Here is a 14911-nt window from a genome sequence, read left to right as displayed (position 1 = left end):
TGTTTTCAATCTGGGAGCTACATAGATGAGGACGCTAATTCTGTGCTTCCCCTTGGCATCTATATAGAAAGCTTTATGTTCCAGAACAAAACAATGTGTGTGCAGAGAAAGCAAGTCTGACCTGAGTGTAGGGCATATACTAAATTCAGAAGCTAAATTAGTTACTGGTTTTTGTGACTGGCCAGTGATTCCTTTAGGTAATGAGTAGGCCTGAGGTAGATCATGGTGTGCTGTCTTCCCCCTTAAAGTCAGGCCAAAATGAACATCATGAGCAAATTGTAAAGGACAGCGTGCAGTTAGAGCTACAGATACCCAGCCCAGACTCTTTTTTTTTTTTTTTTATAATGTCGGTATAGGTTGTTTGTAGATCATTTTTATGAGTTTCAGTATGTTCCTTTTCTATTCCTAGTTTGCTTGGAGTTTTTTTTTTTTCACACACACACACTGTATTTTATTTTTACAAGAGATAAATAGACTGACACCAAGCATTGTACATGGATTACCACAACAAAAGCAACAATGATTGCAATTACCAAACATGAAACACACTCATACTATGTCATAATATTGACATTCAGTCCAGTAATCCTCCACTGTAACAGCTCCTTTACTTTGCAGTGAAAATTGATTTGTATATTCTTTGCCTCTGAGTCCTTGTTGGATTTTTTTTTTTTAATTCAGACAGAAAGTCACAAAAATTATACTCATCTTCATCAGATCACTCAGTCCCATGTAATTAATTTTTTTTTTCATCTTGATCTTTTGTTAGCACTTTTATGAGTTCATCAGTTTTTCATTAGAGTTCTGAAAATGCTTATTCATTCAGTTCAGCAGTACAGTCAGTTACCAGAAACCTGTACTTGTCAGTCTTTTCCATGAATTTCTTAAAGATGAAACCCTTTTATAGGAACATATTTGCAAAAGCATCAGAGTACACCCAGAACTGTCTGTAAATGACAAAAGACTTAAAAATGACCACAGTTAAAAATTTGATGAAAGTTCATAATAATGCAGTTGACAAGAAAATTAGTTATTTCTGAGATATACATTTTAAGGTAATAACTAGCATTATGACTTATAACATTATACCAGAACATATAAGATTTTTAGAAATTTCATGTAATGTCTGAAACATTTATATTAACATATTTCCATACAGATAACCCAATGAAAGTTTAGTATTAGTTGTTTTGTTTGTTTGTTTGTTTTTTAATTCCATCCCTTGTTTTATTAACACAGAGAATGTTGAGACTCCCAAATTGGACTAGTTTAAAGAGCATCTGAAGGATTTGACCAGATAATGAAAGCCAATATTAAATCTGCTGGAGTTTCATGTACAAGACTGGAAAGAGACAACATCGAGAATTAATGATGTGATTAAGTATAACTTAAGAAATATGGACACTTCAAACTGTACCTTGCAAATAAGAATAATTTCATCTTCATCTAGAGAAAAAGGATGAGCTATGGAATGGAGATTCAGTTTCCATTTTGTTCACGAAATCTAGAAGGCGGTAAAATGATTAGGTAATATAAAAAGCTTCAGTGATTCTATTTATGATGTACACTGGAAGGAACCACCAGGTATTACTGCAAATCCTCTGTGTATTGTTTCAGCAGTCCTGGTTTAATGCTGATATACTCTCCATCAGGTTTTACACTGTTTTCACTGTTCTCTTGGGAACTTTTTTTTTTTTTTTTCACACACACACACTGTATTTTATTTTTACAAGAGATAAATAGACTGACACCAAGCATTGTACATGGATGACCACAACAAAAGCAACAATGATTGCAATTACCAAACACGAAATACACTCATACTATGTCATAATATTGACATTCAGTCCAGTAATCCTCCACTGTAACAGCTCCTTTACTTTGCAGTGAACATTGATTTGTATATTCTTTGCCTCTGAGTCCTTGTGGGATTTTTTTTTTTTAATTCAGACAGAAAGTCACAAAAATTATACTCATCCTCATCAGTTCACTCAGTCCCATGTAATTAATTTTTTTTTCATCTTGATCTTTTGTTAGCACTTTTATGAGTTCATCAGTTTTTCATTAGAGTTCTGAAAATGCTTATTCATTCAGTTCAGCAGTACAGTCAGTTACCAGAAACCTGTACTTGTCAGAGTCTTTTCCATGAATTTCTTGAAGATGAAACCCTTTTATAGGAACATATTTGCAAAAGCATCAGAGTACACCCAGAAATGTCTGTAAATGACAAAAGACTTAACAATGACCACAGTTAAACATTTGATGAAAGTTCATAATAATGCAGTTGACAAGAAAATTAGTTATTTCTGAGATATACATTTTAAGGTAATAACTAGCATTATGACTTATAACATTATACCAGAACATATAAGATTTTTAGAAATTTCATGTAATGTCTGAAACATTTATATTAACATATTTCCATACAGATAACCCAATGAAAGTTTAGTATTAGTTGTTTTGTTTGTTTGTTTTTTTATACTGCAGGTTCTTATTAGGCATCAATTTTATACACATCAGTGTATACATGTCAATCCCAATCGCCCGATTCAGCACAGCACCATCCCCAACCCACCGCAGTTTTCCCCCCTTGGTGTCCATATGTCCGTTCTCTACATCTGTGTCTCAACTTCTGCCCTGCAAACCGGCTCATCTGTACCATTTTTCTAGGTTCCACATACATGCGTTAATATACGATATTTGTTTTTCTCTTTCTGACTTACTTCACTCTGTATGACAGTGTCTAGGTCCATCCACGTCTCAACAAATGGCTCAATTTCGTTCCTTTTTATAGCTGAGTAATATTCCATTGTATATATGTACCACAACTTCTTTATCCATTCGTCTGTTGATGGGCATTTAGGTTGCTTCCATGACCTAGCTATTGTAAATAGTGCTGCAATGAACATTCGGGTGCATGTGTCTTTTTGAATTATGGTTTTCTCTGGGTATATGCCCAGTAGTGGGATTGCTGGGTCATATGGTAATTCTATTTTTAGTTTTTTAAGGAACCTCCATATTGTTCTCTATAGTGGCTGTATCAATTTACATTCCCACCAACAGCGCAAGAGGGTTCCCTTTTCTCCACACCCTCTCCAGCGTTTGTTGTTTGTAGATTTTCTGATGATGCCCATTCTAACTGGTGTGAGGTGATACCTCATTGTAGTTTTGATTTGCATTTCTCTAATAATTAGTGATGTTGAACATCTTTTCATGTGCTTCAGTGATGTTGAGCATCTTTTCATGTGCTTCGTGGCCGTCTGTATGTCTTCTTTGGAGAAATGTCTATTTAGGTCTTCTGCCCAGTTTTGGATTGGGGTGTTTGTTTCTTTAATATTGAGCTGAATGAGCTCTTTATATATTTTGCAGATTAATCCTTTGTCCATTGATTCGTTTGCAAATATTTTCTCCCATTCTGAGGGTTGTCTTTTCGTCTTGTTTATGGTTTCCTTTGCTGTGCAAAAGCTTTGAAGTTTCATTAGATCCCATTTGTTTATTTTTGTTTTTATTTCCATTACTCTAGGAGGTGGATCAAAAAAAATCTTGCTGTGATTCATGTCAAAGAGTGTTCTTCCTATGTTTTCCTCTAAGAGTTTTATAGTGTCCAGTCTTACATTTAGGTCTCGAATCCATTTTGAGTTTATTTTTGTGTATGGTGTTAGGGAGTATTCTAATTTCATTCTTTTACATGTAGCTGTCCAGTTTTCCCAGCACCACTTATTGAAGAGACTGTGTTTTCTCCATTGTATATCTTTGCCTCCTTTGTCATAGATTAGTTGACCATAGGTGCGTGGGTTTATCTCTGGGCTTTCTATCTTGTTCCATTGATCTATGTTTCTGTTTTTGTGCCAGTACCATATTGTCTTGATTACTGTAGCTTTGTAGTATAGTCTGAAGACAGGGAGTCTGATTCCTCCAGCTCCGTTTTTTTCCCTCAATACTGCTTTGGCTATTCGGGGTCTTTTGTGTCTCCATACAAATTTTAAGATGATTTGTTCTAGTTCCGTAAAAAATGCCATTGGTAATTTGATAGGGATTGCATTGAATCTGTAGATTGCTTTGGGTAGTAGAGTCATTTTCACAATGTTGATTCTTCCAATCCAAGAACATGGTATATCTCTCCATCTGTTGGTATCATCTTGAATTTCTTTCATCAGTGTCTTATAGTTTTCTGCATACAGGTCTTTTGTCTCCCTAGGTAGGTTTATTCCTAGGTATTTTATTCTTTTTGTTGCAATGGTAAATGGGAGTGTTTCCATAATTTCTGTTTCAGATTTTTCATCATTAGTGTATAGGAATGCAAGAGATTTCTGTGCATTAATTTTGTATCCTGCAACTTTACCATATTCATTAATTAGCTCTAGCAGTTTTCTGGTGGCAGTTTTAGGATTCTCTATGTATAATATCATGTCATCCGCAAACAGTGACAGTTTTACTTCTTCTTTTCCAATTTGTATTCCTTTTATTTCTTTTTCTTCTCTGATTGCCGTGGCTAGGACTTCCAGAACTATGTTGAATAATAGTGGTGAGAGTGGACATCCTTGTCTCGTTCCTGATCTTAGAGGAAATGCTTTCAGATTTTCACCATTGAGAATGATGTTTGCTGTGGGTTTGTCATATATGGCCTTTATTATGTTGAGGTAGGTTCCCTCTATGCCCACTTTCTGGAGAGTTTTTATCAGAAATGGGTGTTGAATTTTGTCAAAAGCTTTTTCTGCATCTATTGAGATGATCATATGGTTTTTCTTCTTCAATTTGTTAATATGGTGTATCACATTGATTGATTTGCATATATTGAAGAATCCTTGCATCCCTAGGATAAATCCCACTTGATCGTGGTGTATGATCCTTTTAATGTGTTGTTGGATTCTGTTTGCTAGTATTTTGTTGAGGATTTTTGCATCTATATTCATCAGTGATATTGGTCTGTAATTTTCTTTCTTTGTAGTGTCTTTGTCTGGTTTTGGTATCAGGGTGATGGTGGCCTCATAGAATGAGTTTGGGAGTGTTCCTTCCTCTACAATTTTTTGGAAGAGTTTGAGAAGGATAGGTGTTAGCTCTTCTCTAAATGTTTGATAGAATTCGCCTGTGAAGCCATCTGGTCCTGGACTTTTGTTTGTTGGAAGATTTTTAATCACAATTTCAATTTCATTGTTTGTGATTGGTCTGTTCATATTTTCTGTTTCTTCCTGGTTCAGTCTTGGAAGGTTATACCTTTCTAAGAATTTGTCCATTTCTTCCAGGTTGTCCATTTTATTGGCATAAAGTTGTTTGTAGTAGTCTCTTAGGATGCTTTGTATTTCTGCAGTGTCTGTTGTAACTTCTCCTTTTTCATTTCTGATTTTATTGATTTGAGTCCTCTCCCTCTTTTTCTTGATGAGTCTGGCTAATGGCTTATCAATTTTGTTTATCTTCTCAAAGAACCAGCTTTTAGTTTTATTGATCTTTGCTATTGTTTTCTTTGTTTCTATTTCATTTATTTCTGCTCTGATCTTTATGATTTCTTTCCTTCTCCTAACTTTGGGTTTTGTTTGTTCTTCTTTCTGTAGTTTCTTTAGGTGTAAGGTTAGATTGTTTACTTGAGAGTTTTCTTGTTTCTTTAGGTAGGCTTGTATAGCTATAAACTTCCCTCTTAGAACTGCTTTTGCTGCACCGCATAGGTTTTGGATCGTCGTGTTTTCATTGTCATTTGTCTCTAGGTATTTTTTGATTTCCTCTTTGATTTCCTCAGTGATCTCTTGGTTATTTAGTAACGTATTGTTTAGCCTCCATGTGTTTGTCTCTTTTACGTTTTTTTCCCTGTAATTCATTTCTAATCTCATAGCATTGTGATCAGAAAAGATGCTTGATATGATTTCAATTTTCTTAAATTTACTGAGGCTTGATTTGTGACCCAAGATGTGATCTATCCTGGAGAATGTTCCGTGCGCACTTGAGAAGAACGTGTAATCTGCTGTTTTTGGATGGAATGTCCTATAAATATCAATTAAATCTATCTGGTCTATTGTGTCATTTAAAGCTTCTGTTTCCTTATTTATTTTCATTTTGGATGATCTGTCCATTGGTGTAAGTGAGGTGTTAAAGTCTCCCACTATTATTGTGTTACTGTCAATTTCCTCTTTTTTGGCTGTTAGCAGTTGCCTTATGTATTGAGGTGCTCCTATGTTGGGTGCATATATATTTATAATTGTTATATCTTCTTCTTGGATTGATCCCTTGATCATTATGTAGTGTCCTTCTTTGTGTCTTGTAACATTCTTTACTTTAAAGTCTATTTTATCTGATATGAGTATAGCTACTCCAGCTTTCTTTTGATTTCCATTTGCATGGAATATCTTTTTCCATCCCCTCACTTTCAGTCTGTATGTGTCCCTAGGTCTAAAGTGGGTCTCTTGTAGACAGCATATATATGGGTCTTGTTTTTGTATCCATTCAGCCAGTCTATGTCTTTTGGTTGGAGCATTTAATCCATTCACGTTTAAGGTAGTTATCGATATGTATGTTCCTATGACCATTTTCTTAATTGTTTTGGGTTTGTTTTTGTAGGTCCTTTTCTTCTCTTGTGTTTCCCACTTAGAGAAGTTCCTTTAGCATTTGTTGTAGAGCTGGTTTGGTGGTGCTGAATTCTCTTAGCTTTTGCTTGTCTGTAAAGCTTTTGATTTCTCCATCAAATCTAAATGAGATCCTTGCTGGGTAGAGTAATCTTGGTTGTAGGTTCTTCCCTTTCATCACTTTAAGTATATCATGCCACTCCCTTCTGGCTTGCAGAGTTTCTGCTGAGAAATCAGCTGTTAACCTTATGGGAGTTCCCTTGTATGTTATTTGTCGTTTTTCCCTTGCTGCTTTCAATAATTTTTCTTTGTCTTTAATTTTTGCCACTTTGATTACTATGTGTCTCGGCGTGTTTCTCCTTGGGTTTATCCTGTATGGGACTCTCTGCACTTCCTGGACTTGGGTGGCTATTTCCTTTCCCATGTTAGGGAAGTTTTCGACTATAATCTCTTCAAATATTTTCTCTGGCCCTTTCTCTCTCTCTCTTCTCCTTCTGGGACCCCTATAATGCGAATGTTGTTGTGTTTAATGTTGTCCCAGAGGTCTCTTAGGCTGTCTTCATTTCTTCTCATTCTTTTTTCTTTAGTCTGTTCTGCAGCAGTGAATTCCACCATTCTGTCTTCCAGGTCACTTATCCGTTCTTCTGCCTCAGTTATTCTGCTATTGATTCCTTCTAGTGTAGTTTTCATTTCAGTTATTGTATTGGTCATCTCTGTTTGTTTGTTCTTTAATTCTTCTAGGTCTTTGTTAATCATTTCTTGCATCTTCTCAATCTTTGCCTGCATTCTTATTCCGAGGTCCTGGATCATCTTCACTATCATTATTCTGAATTCTTTTTCTGGAAGGTTGCCTATCTCCACTTCATTTAGTTGTGTTTCTGGGGTTTTTTCTTGTTCCTTCATCTGATATATAGCCCTCTGCCTTTTCATCTTGTCTGTCTTTCTGTAACTGTGGGTTTTGGTCCACCGGCTGCAGGATTGTAGTTTTTCTTGCTTCTGCTGTCTGTCTTCTGGTGGTTGAGGCTATCTAAGAGGCTTGATGTGATTGCTCCCCTCCTACCATCTCACTGTGGCTTCTCCTCTGTCCTTGGACGTGGGATATCCTCCTTGGTGAGTTCCAGTGTCTTCCTTTCGATGATTGTCCAGCAGCCAGTTGTGATTCTGGTGCTCTTGCAAGAGGGAGTGAGAGCACGTCCTTCTACTCCGCCATCTTGGTTAATCCCTTTGTTTTGTTTTTGTTTGGCCATGCCGTGAGGCTCGTGGGATATTAGTGCCCCAAACAGGGATTGAATTTGGGCCCACAGTAGGGAAAGCACTGTGTCCTAACCACTGGCCAACCAGGGAATTCCCGAAAAATAGTTTAGGATGTTACCATTGTGGAATACTGGGTAATGCATACACAGGATCTTTCTTACAACTGCATGTGAATCTATGATTATCTCAAAATGAAAAGTTTAATTTAAAAAAGGCCAGCTCCTTTACACATATACTTCTCCAAATAATGCAAAAGAGGTGAAACTCTAGTAATTTTTAGAACTCCACATTTCTCATGGAAGAAATGTTATAAAACATTCAGGGTGAAGAAAATGGCCCATAGTTAAAAACACTGACATTAGTACTTAAAACTTGTCTGAAATCCAGTCATTTATGATATGGTTAGCTTACATTAGGAATTTAGAATTTTTTTGTTCCTCTTGAAGATAGGTAGATTAGATGTCATTGGTCATTTACATCAAGCCCATGTTGTAATTGTGTGTTTGTGAGTATGAAGGCTGATCAGATTCTTCAATCAAGATTTTTAACTACTCTTTTTTTTTTGTGAAATTCACGTTCTTTTATTTATTTATTTATTTATTTATTTATGACTGTGCTGGGTCTTCGCTTCCGTGCGAGGGCTTTCTCTAGTTGTGGCAAGTGGGGACCACTCTTCATCGCGGTGCGCAGGCCTCTCACCATCGCGGCCTCTCCCGTTGCGGAGCACAGGCTCCAGACGCGCAGGCTCAGCAATTGTGGCTCACGGGCCCAGTTGCTCCGTGGCATGTGGGATCCTCCCAGACCAGGGCTCGAACCCATGTCCCCTGCATTGGCAGGCAGATTCTCAACCACTGCGCCACCAGGGAAGCCCTTAACTACTCTTAAGGATCATTTTAAGGACTTACACCTAGAACCTAGAATTAAGTAATGTATAGTACTGGTGGAGTAAGCTTCACATTTTGGTGGAGGAGGAAGAGAGTGACAGCCACGTCTGGATTTAATAAAAATAACTTAGAATAGTTCACAATTATAAAACTGATAAGTTAATGTGTGCAGTTTTGCCTTAGGAAAAGATCCTTCAATTTACAAAAGGGTTGATAAGTGTTGTCTTTTAAACAGTTTATTTGGTGTGTTTAAAATATCATTTCCACAAATAAGACTTAATTCCAAGGACCATCTCCAATGTATGACTCTAGAAATGAGGCAGATTTTAAAAGCTGACATCAGAGCTTTTATAAATGAATGAATATTTCCCTTCTAAATAGTCACCCTTGGAGGCCATACTGAAACCAATGATGATGTCATTCCTGAGGATACTTCAAGAACTCTCCTTTTGTAACCCATTTAGAAGACATGCAAGAAATTAAGTCTTCAGGAATACTTTGGATTTTGGCAAAAACTAATTTTAATGCACCTGATAATCTTTCATTATTCACCATACTTGACTCTAAATGACATTTGGCTTTTTCCAAATATCACATCTGCCCTTAGAGAAGATTTTTCAAATGAGTGGGCAAATTTTTTAAGTATCAATTTTTTTTTCACCATTGGACTTCTAGCTGGTCTCATAATGTGTAATATTACACAAATATGTTCATTCCTAAGAATGCTGTCCTTCAGAGAACAAAAAAGTTCTGATTGTATCCTCTTGTTTTAATTTTTGCATATCGAGGTACTATTAATGGGCTTCATTGATTTATCCATAGTCTTGACCTTGTTCAGCTACAGTATGAATTCACGTGATAGCTGGCTTTGTGGTTGGATTGCTGTGAATTCTAGGAATGAGTGCAATAATCATCATTATGCTGGTTTGCTGTACTCTTTCATTTCTAAAGTACAACGCTTTTGCTGTTTGGTAATCTGTTGATGGAACAAGATGTAGAATGACATCATCCATTCTTATTTTTAAATTTTGGTTACCAGGAATATTGTGTGCCATTGGTTGACATATAGCATCTTTTCGTCTGGTTCCATTCTCTAATTGAAGATTAAGGATACTGAATGACTTGATGATAATTTTTTTGTACGTCTGACTCATTTCCAAAGGAAGGTTATGGCAAAAAGTAGAAACCATACCCTCTTGGTACCTATATTCTAGAGTCAAGTTTGTTTCAAGATTATTTAAAACAACGCTCTCCATCAAAACAACCAAAATCCCACACACAATGTCTAGTTGCAGTATGCCTGTTAATTTCATTTCTTTTTCATTCACTAAATATCTTGGGTTCTTCCTAACCAAACGTAGAAAAATGGTACAGAGGGGCCACTGGGTTTGGAGCCCAGCACCCTGCTTGAATCAGGGTGGTATCTGGCCCATGAAGGCCTGACCGAGATGTTACCTGTTTCCTAGTCTTTTAATGTGCATTCTTTTGATGATTAGTGAGGTTGGAGTGCTTTTTCTCCCATTTTCTTTTGTTACACAGTTATATTCCCTTTTTAAAAATTTTTTTGTCTTTTAATCATTTATCTACTGGGAATTTAGTATTGTTATTATTTTTTGGCCATGCCACATGGCATGCGGGATCTTAGTTCCCCCACCAGGGATCAAACCCGTGCCCTCTGCAGTGGAAGCATGGAGTCCTAACCACTTGACCACCAGGGAATTCCCAGTATTATTTAGTATAATAAGAATCTTTATCTCTTTATTTTCAGATGAGTTTGCCTATTAAATTTTGGTTATGTTTTTGGAGGTTGCATGCACAAGTTTTATTTCTTATGTAAAGTTTTATTACTCAGATACATTCTTGAATTCCTTTCTCTATTTTGCATTTTCCATTGAGGTGAAATTCACATAAAATAAAATTAACCATTTAAACCATTTTAGTATATAATTTAGTTTTTAAAGTTTTTACTAAATGCACAATATTGTACAATTGTCACCACTTTCTAATTTTAGAATATTTTCATTGCCCCCAAAAGGTAACCTATACCACCCAATTTCTCCCTTCCTTTATCCCCTGGCACCCACTAATCTACTTTCTGCCTCTGTGGATTTGCCTACTTGGACATTTTACATATATAAATGGAATCATCCAATATGTAGGAATTTGTGTCTGCATTTTTTAGCACAAAGTTTCCAAGGTTCATCCATGCTTAGTATAGATGAATATTTCATTCCTTTTAATTGGGGTATAATATCCCATTGTCTCTTCATCAGTTGATGGATATTTGGGTACTTTTCACTTTTTGGCTGTTATGAATATTGCTGCTATGAACTTTTGTGTATAGTTTTTTGAGTGTGGGCATATGTTTTCATTCTCTTGGGTATATATCTAGGAGTGGAATTGCTGGGTTATTTGGTAACTATGTTTAACTTTTTGAATTACTACTAAAATGTTTTTCATACTGACTGTCCCATTTTACATTCCCACCAGCAATGTATGTGAGTTCCAATTTCTTTACATCTTTGCCAACCCTTATTTTTAAAAAATTATTATCATATCCATTCTAAAGAGTGTAAAATAGTATCTCATTGTGGTTTTGATTTATATTTTGCTCTAATGATTAACAATCTTGAGCATTTTTTCATGTGCTTCCTATTTGTGTATATTCTTAGAATTGTATATCTAACTTCTTTTTTTTATCGAGGTATAATTGACTTACAATGTTGTGTTGATTTCTGCTGCACAGCAAAGTGATTCAGTTATACATATATATACATTCTTTTTTAAAAATATTCTTTTCCATTATGGTCTATCATAGGATATTGAATATAGTTCTCTGTGCTATACAGTAGGACCTTGTTGTTTATCCATTCTATATATAAAATCTTACATCTGCTACCCCCAACCTCCCACCCTATCCCTCCCCCAACCCCCTCCCCCTTGACAACCACCAGTCTGCTCTCTATGTCTGTGGTTCTGTTTTTGTTTCATACATAGGTTCATTTATGTCATATTTTAGATTCCACATATAAGTGATATCATGTGGTATTTGTCTTTCTCTTCCTGAGTTACTTCACTTAGTATGGTGATCTCTAGTTGCATGCGTGTTGCTGCAAATGGCATGATTTTGTTCTTTTGTTCTTTTTTTTTAAATATAATTTTTTTCTTTTTTTTTTTTTTAAACTTTGGGTTTATTTATTTATTTATTTATGGCTGTGTCGGGTCTTTGTTTCTGTGCGAGGGCTTTCTCTAGTTGTGGCAAGTGGGGGCCACTCTTCATCGCGGTGCGCGGGCCTCTCACTGTCGTGACCTCTCTTGTTGTGGAGCACAGGCTCCAGATGCGCAGGCTCAGTAACTGTGGCTCACGGGCCTAGTTGCTCTTCGGCATGTGGGATCTTCTCAGACCAGGGCTCGAACCCGTGTCCCCTGCATTGGCAGGCAGACTCTCAACCACTGCGCCACCAGGGAAGCCCGATTTTGTTCTTTTTTATGGCTAAGTAGTATTTCATTGTATATATGTACCACATCTTCTTTATCCATTCATTTGTCAGTGGACATTTAGGTTGTTTCCATGTTTTGGCTATTGTGAATAGTGCTGCTATGAACATAGGGGTGCATGTATCTTTTTGAATTATAGTTTTGTCTGGATATATGCCCAAGAGTAGGATTGCTGGATCATATGGTAATTCTGTTTTAGTTTTCTGAGGAACCTCCATACTGTTTTCCACAGTGGCTACACCAACTTATATTCCTACCAACAGTGTAGGAGGTTTCCCTTTTCTCCACACCCTCTCCATCATTTGTTATTTGTAGACTTTTTAATGATGGCCATTCTGACTGGTATGAGGTGGTACTGCATTGTAGTTTTGATTTACATTTCTCTAATAATTTGCGATGTTGAGCATCTTTTCATGTGCCTGCTGGCCATCTGTATGTCTTCTTTGGAGAAATGTCTATTTAGGTCTTCTGCCCATTTTTCAATTGGGTTGTTTGGTTTTTTGTTGTTGAGTTGTTGTATATCTAAGTTCTTTAAAACCCATTTCAGGGGCTTCCCTGGTGGCACAGTGGTTGAGAGTCTGCCTGCCAATGCAGGGGACAGGGGTTTGAGCCCTGGTCTGGGAGGATCCCACATGCCGCGGAGCAACTAGGCCCATGAGCCACAATTACTGAGCCTGCGCGTCTGGAGCCTGTGCTCCGCAACAAGAGAGGCTGCGATAATGAGAGGCCCGCGCACTGTGATGAGGAGTGGCCCCCACTTGCCACAACTAGAGAAAGCCCTCGCACAGAAACGAAGACCCAGCACAGTCATAAATAAATAAATAAATAAATAAAAATTAAACTTAAAAAAAAATTAGTAAGGTTAAATGTTTTTAAAAAAACCCATTCAAATTGGGTTTGCTTTTTTACTGTTTAATTGTAAGAATTCTTTACATTATTAAAAGGGTATATATTTTATAAAAGGATTATTAACGCCTTTTCAGATATATGGTTTGAAAATAGTTGTCATCAGCTATGTGGGTTGTCTCTTCACTTTCTTGATGGTATCTTTTCATACACAGAAGTTTTGAATTCCAATGAAATCAGTTTTATCTATTTTCTTTCTTGCTTTTAAGTTTAGGAAATCTTTTATTAGAAATGGGGTATATGTTTATTTTCTGCATTTTAAACTTTTAACTTTTTTAACCCTGTTTGTTGGATTACAGATACACTTATTACGTAACTTAATAGGATATGCTGTAATAATTTAGTTACATAAATATTTCCTTGGGAATCTGTGAGCTCTTCTAGGTCCTGTTCTATGTTTTATTCATCTTAGTGTTTGTCATTTATACATTTATTCTGTTCTAAGCAGAAAATAGAATAATAAACAAAAGAACTACTGAAGGCTTCCAGAGACTAAGTGCTCAGGAAATATATTTGATAAATTACTGGATTATTATTTTAAATGATGTAAAGCAAAATCTCATACTACCAGCATTTTCCTTGAATAGTACTTTTTTAATTTTTTAATTTATTTTATTCAAGTATAGTTATTTTATAGTGTTTTGTTAATTTCTGTTGTACAGCAAAGTGATTCAGTTATACATATATGCATATAGATGCATTCTTTTTCATATTCTTTTCTATTATGGTTTATCACAGTCCTTGAATTATACTTTTTTAAAAAATTTAATTTTATATTGGAGTATAGTTGATTAACAATGTGTTAGTTTCAGGTGTACAGCAAAGTGATTCAGATATACATATATGCATATATATACATTCTTTTTCATATTCTTTTCCATTATGGTTTATCACAGTCCTTGAATTATACTTTGATTGTAGATAAGTGTACAGGTAGATTTTGTTACTCATGTTTTCATATCCTCAGTGAAATAAAGAAAATTCATTTTCTTTAATTCTTATTTTGAGTATGCATTCTTTCAGACCACTTACAGTGTACATATATTTTCAGTTTGTTAAACTTTATATTTAATTTAATATATGACCTGGTAAGTTAGGATATTCTTAAAATTTTTATTTTGACAGTGAAAGCAAGTTGAATACATTGGTGCAGAAGCTTCATGACTTTCTGGCACACTCATCAGAAGAATCTGAAGAAACAAGTTCTCCTCCAAGACTTGCGATGAACCAAAGCACAGGTAAATTGAAAAAGGATGTGTAACATCTTCTAGTCTATTTTCCGTTTATTTTTGAGCAGGTGCAGTTATTAAAGTCTTTAATAGCCCCTGTGTATCTAGTAGTTAGATAATATCTGATACTTGAGATTTTAATTCAGATAAGTAAGAAGTGTAAGGTTTTATGGTTATAGGTGCTTAGAGAAGCATATACTTAGGGTTTTGTGTGTAATGGAAATGTTTTATAGAGGTGGGTGATGAATGTTAACTGTTTAAAATAGGTAGTATTAGAAGTTGTAGGAATAGTACAGAAATATATTATCCTAGAAGTTATTCGTGTATTATGAGTTACATTTTTATGTTGTTTGATAACTTCTTTGAGTAGATTTGGTACATAAATTTTTTTTAATAAAAAACAACATCTCCTCTCTACCTCCCTTTTTCCTTTTTAAAAGTATCTTGTATCATATATGATGATTACCATAATTTGTTTTGAGGTTTTTAAGGGTAGCCACATATATAAGAGGTGAATACACACACACACACACACACAGACACACGTACTTGCACACAAACACAATATGTACAAAAAGGGTGAAGAGTG

General features: G+C 35.7%; 1 protein-coding gene across 7 annotated transcripts in view; it reads left to right on the top strand.

Annotated features, from left to right (window-relative positions):
* The window catches only part of ATRX (ATRX chromatin remodeler), a 242595-nt gene that overhangs the window by 42594 nt on the left and 185090 nt on the right, over positions 1–14911 (top strand). For all 7 annotated transcript variants that reach the window (XM_059909868.1, XM_059909864.1, XM_059909863.1 and 4 more), the window contains one exon: positions 14219–14331. In XM_059909868.1, coding sequence (XP_059765851.1) covers positions 14219–14331 — 113 coding nt within the window. The remainder of the gene's footprint in view (positions 1–14218; positions 14332–14911) is intronic.

Source organism: Balaenoptera ricei, chromosome X (genome assembly GCF_028023285.1).
Source record: "Balaenoptera ricei isolate mBalRic1 chromosome X, mBalRic1.hap2, whole genome shotgun sequence".
Classification (NCBI taxonomy): Eukaryota; Metazoa; Chordata; class Mammalia; order Artiodactyla; family Balaenopteridae; genus Balaenoptera; species Balaenoptera ricei.
The sequence above is the reverse complement of the archived record's forward strand: the minus strand, read 5'-3'. Positions and strand labels throughout refer to the sequence as shown.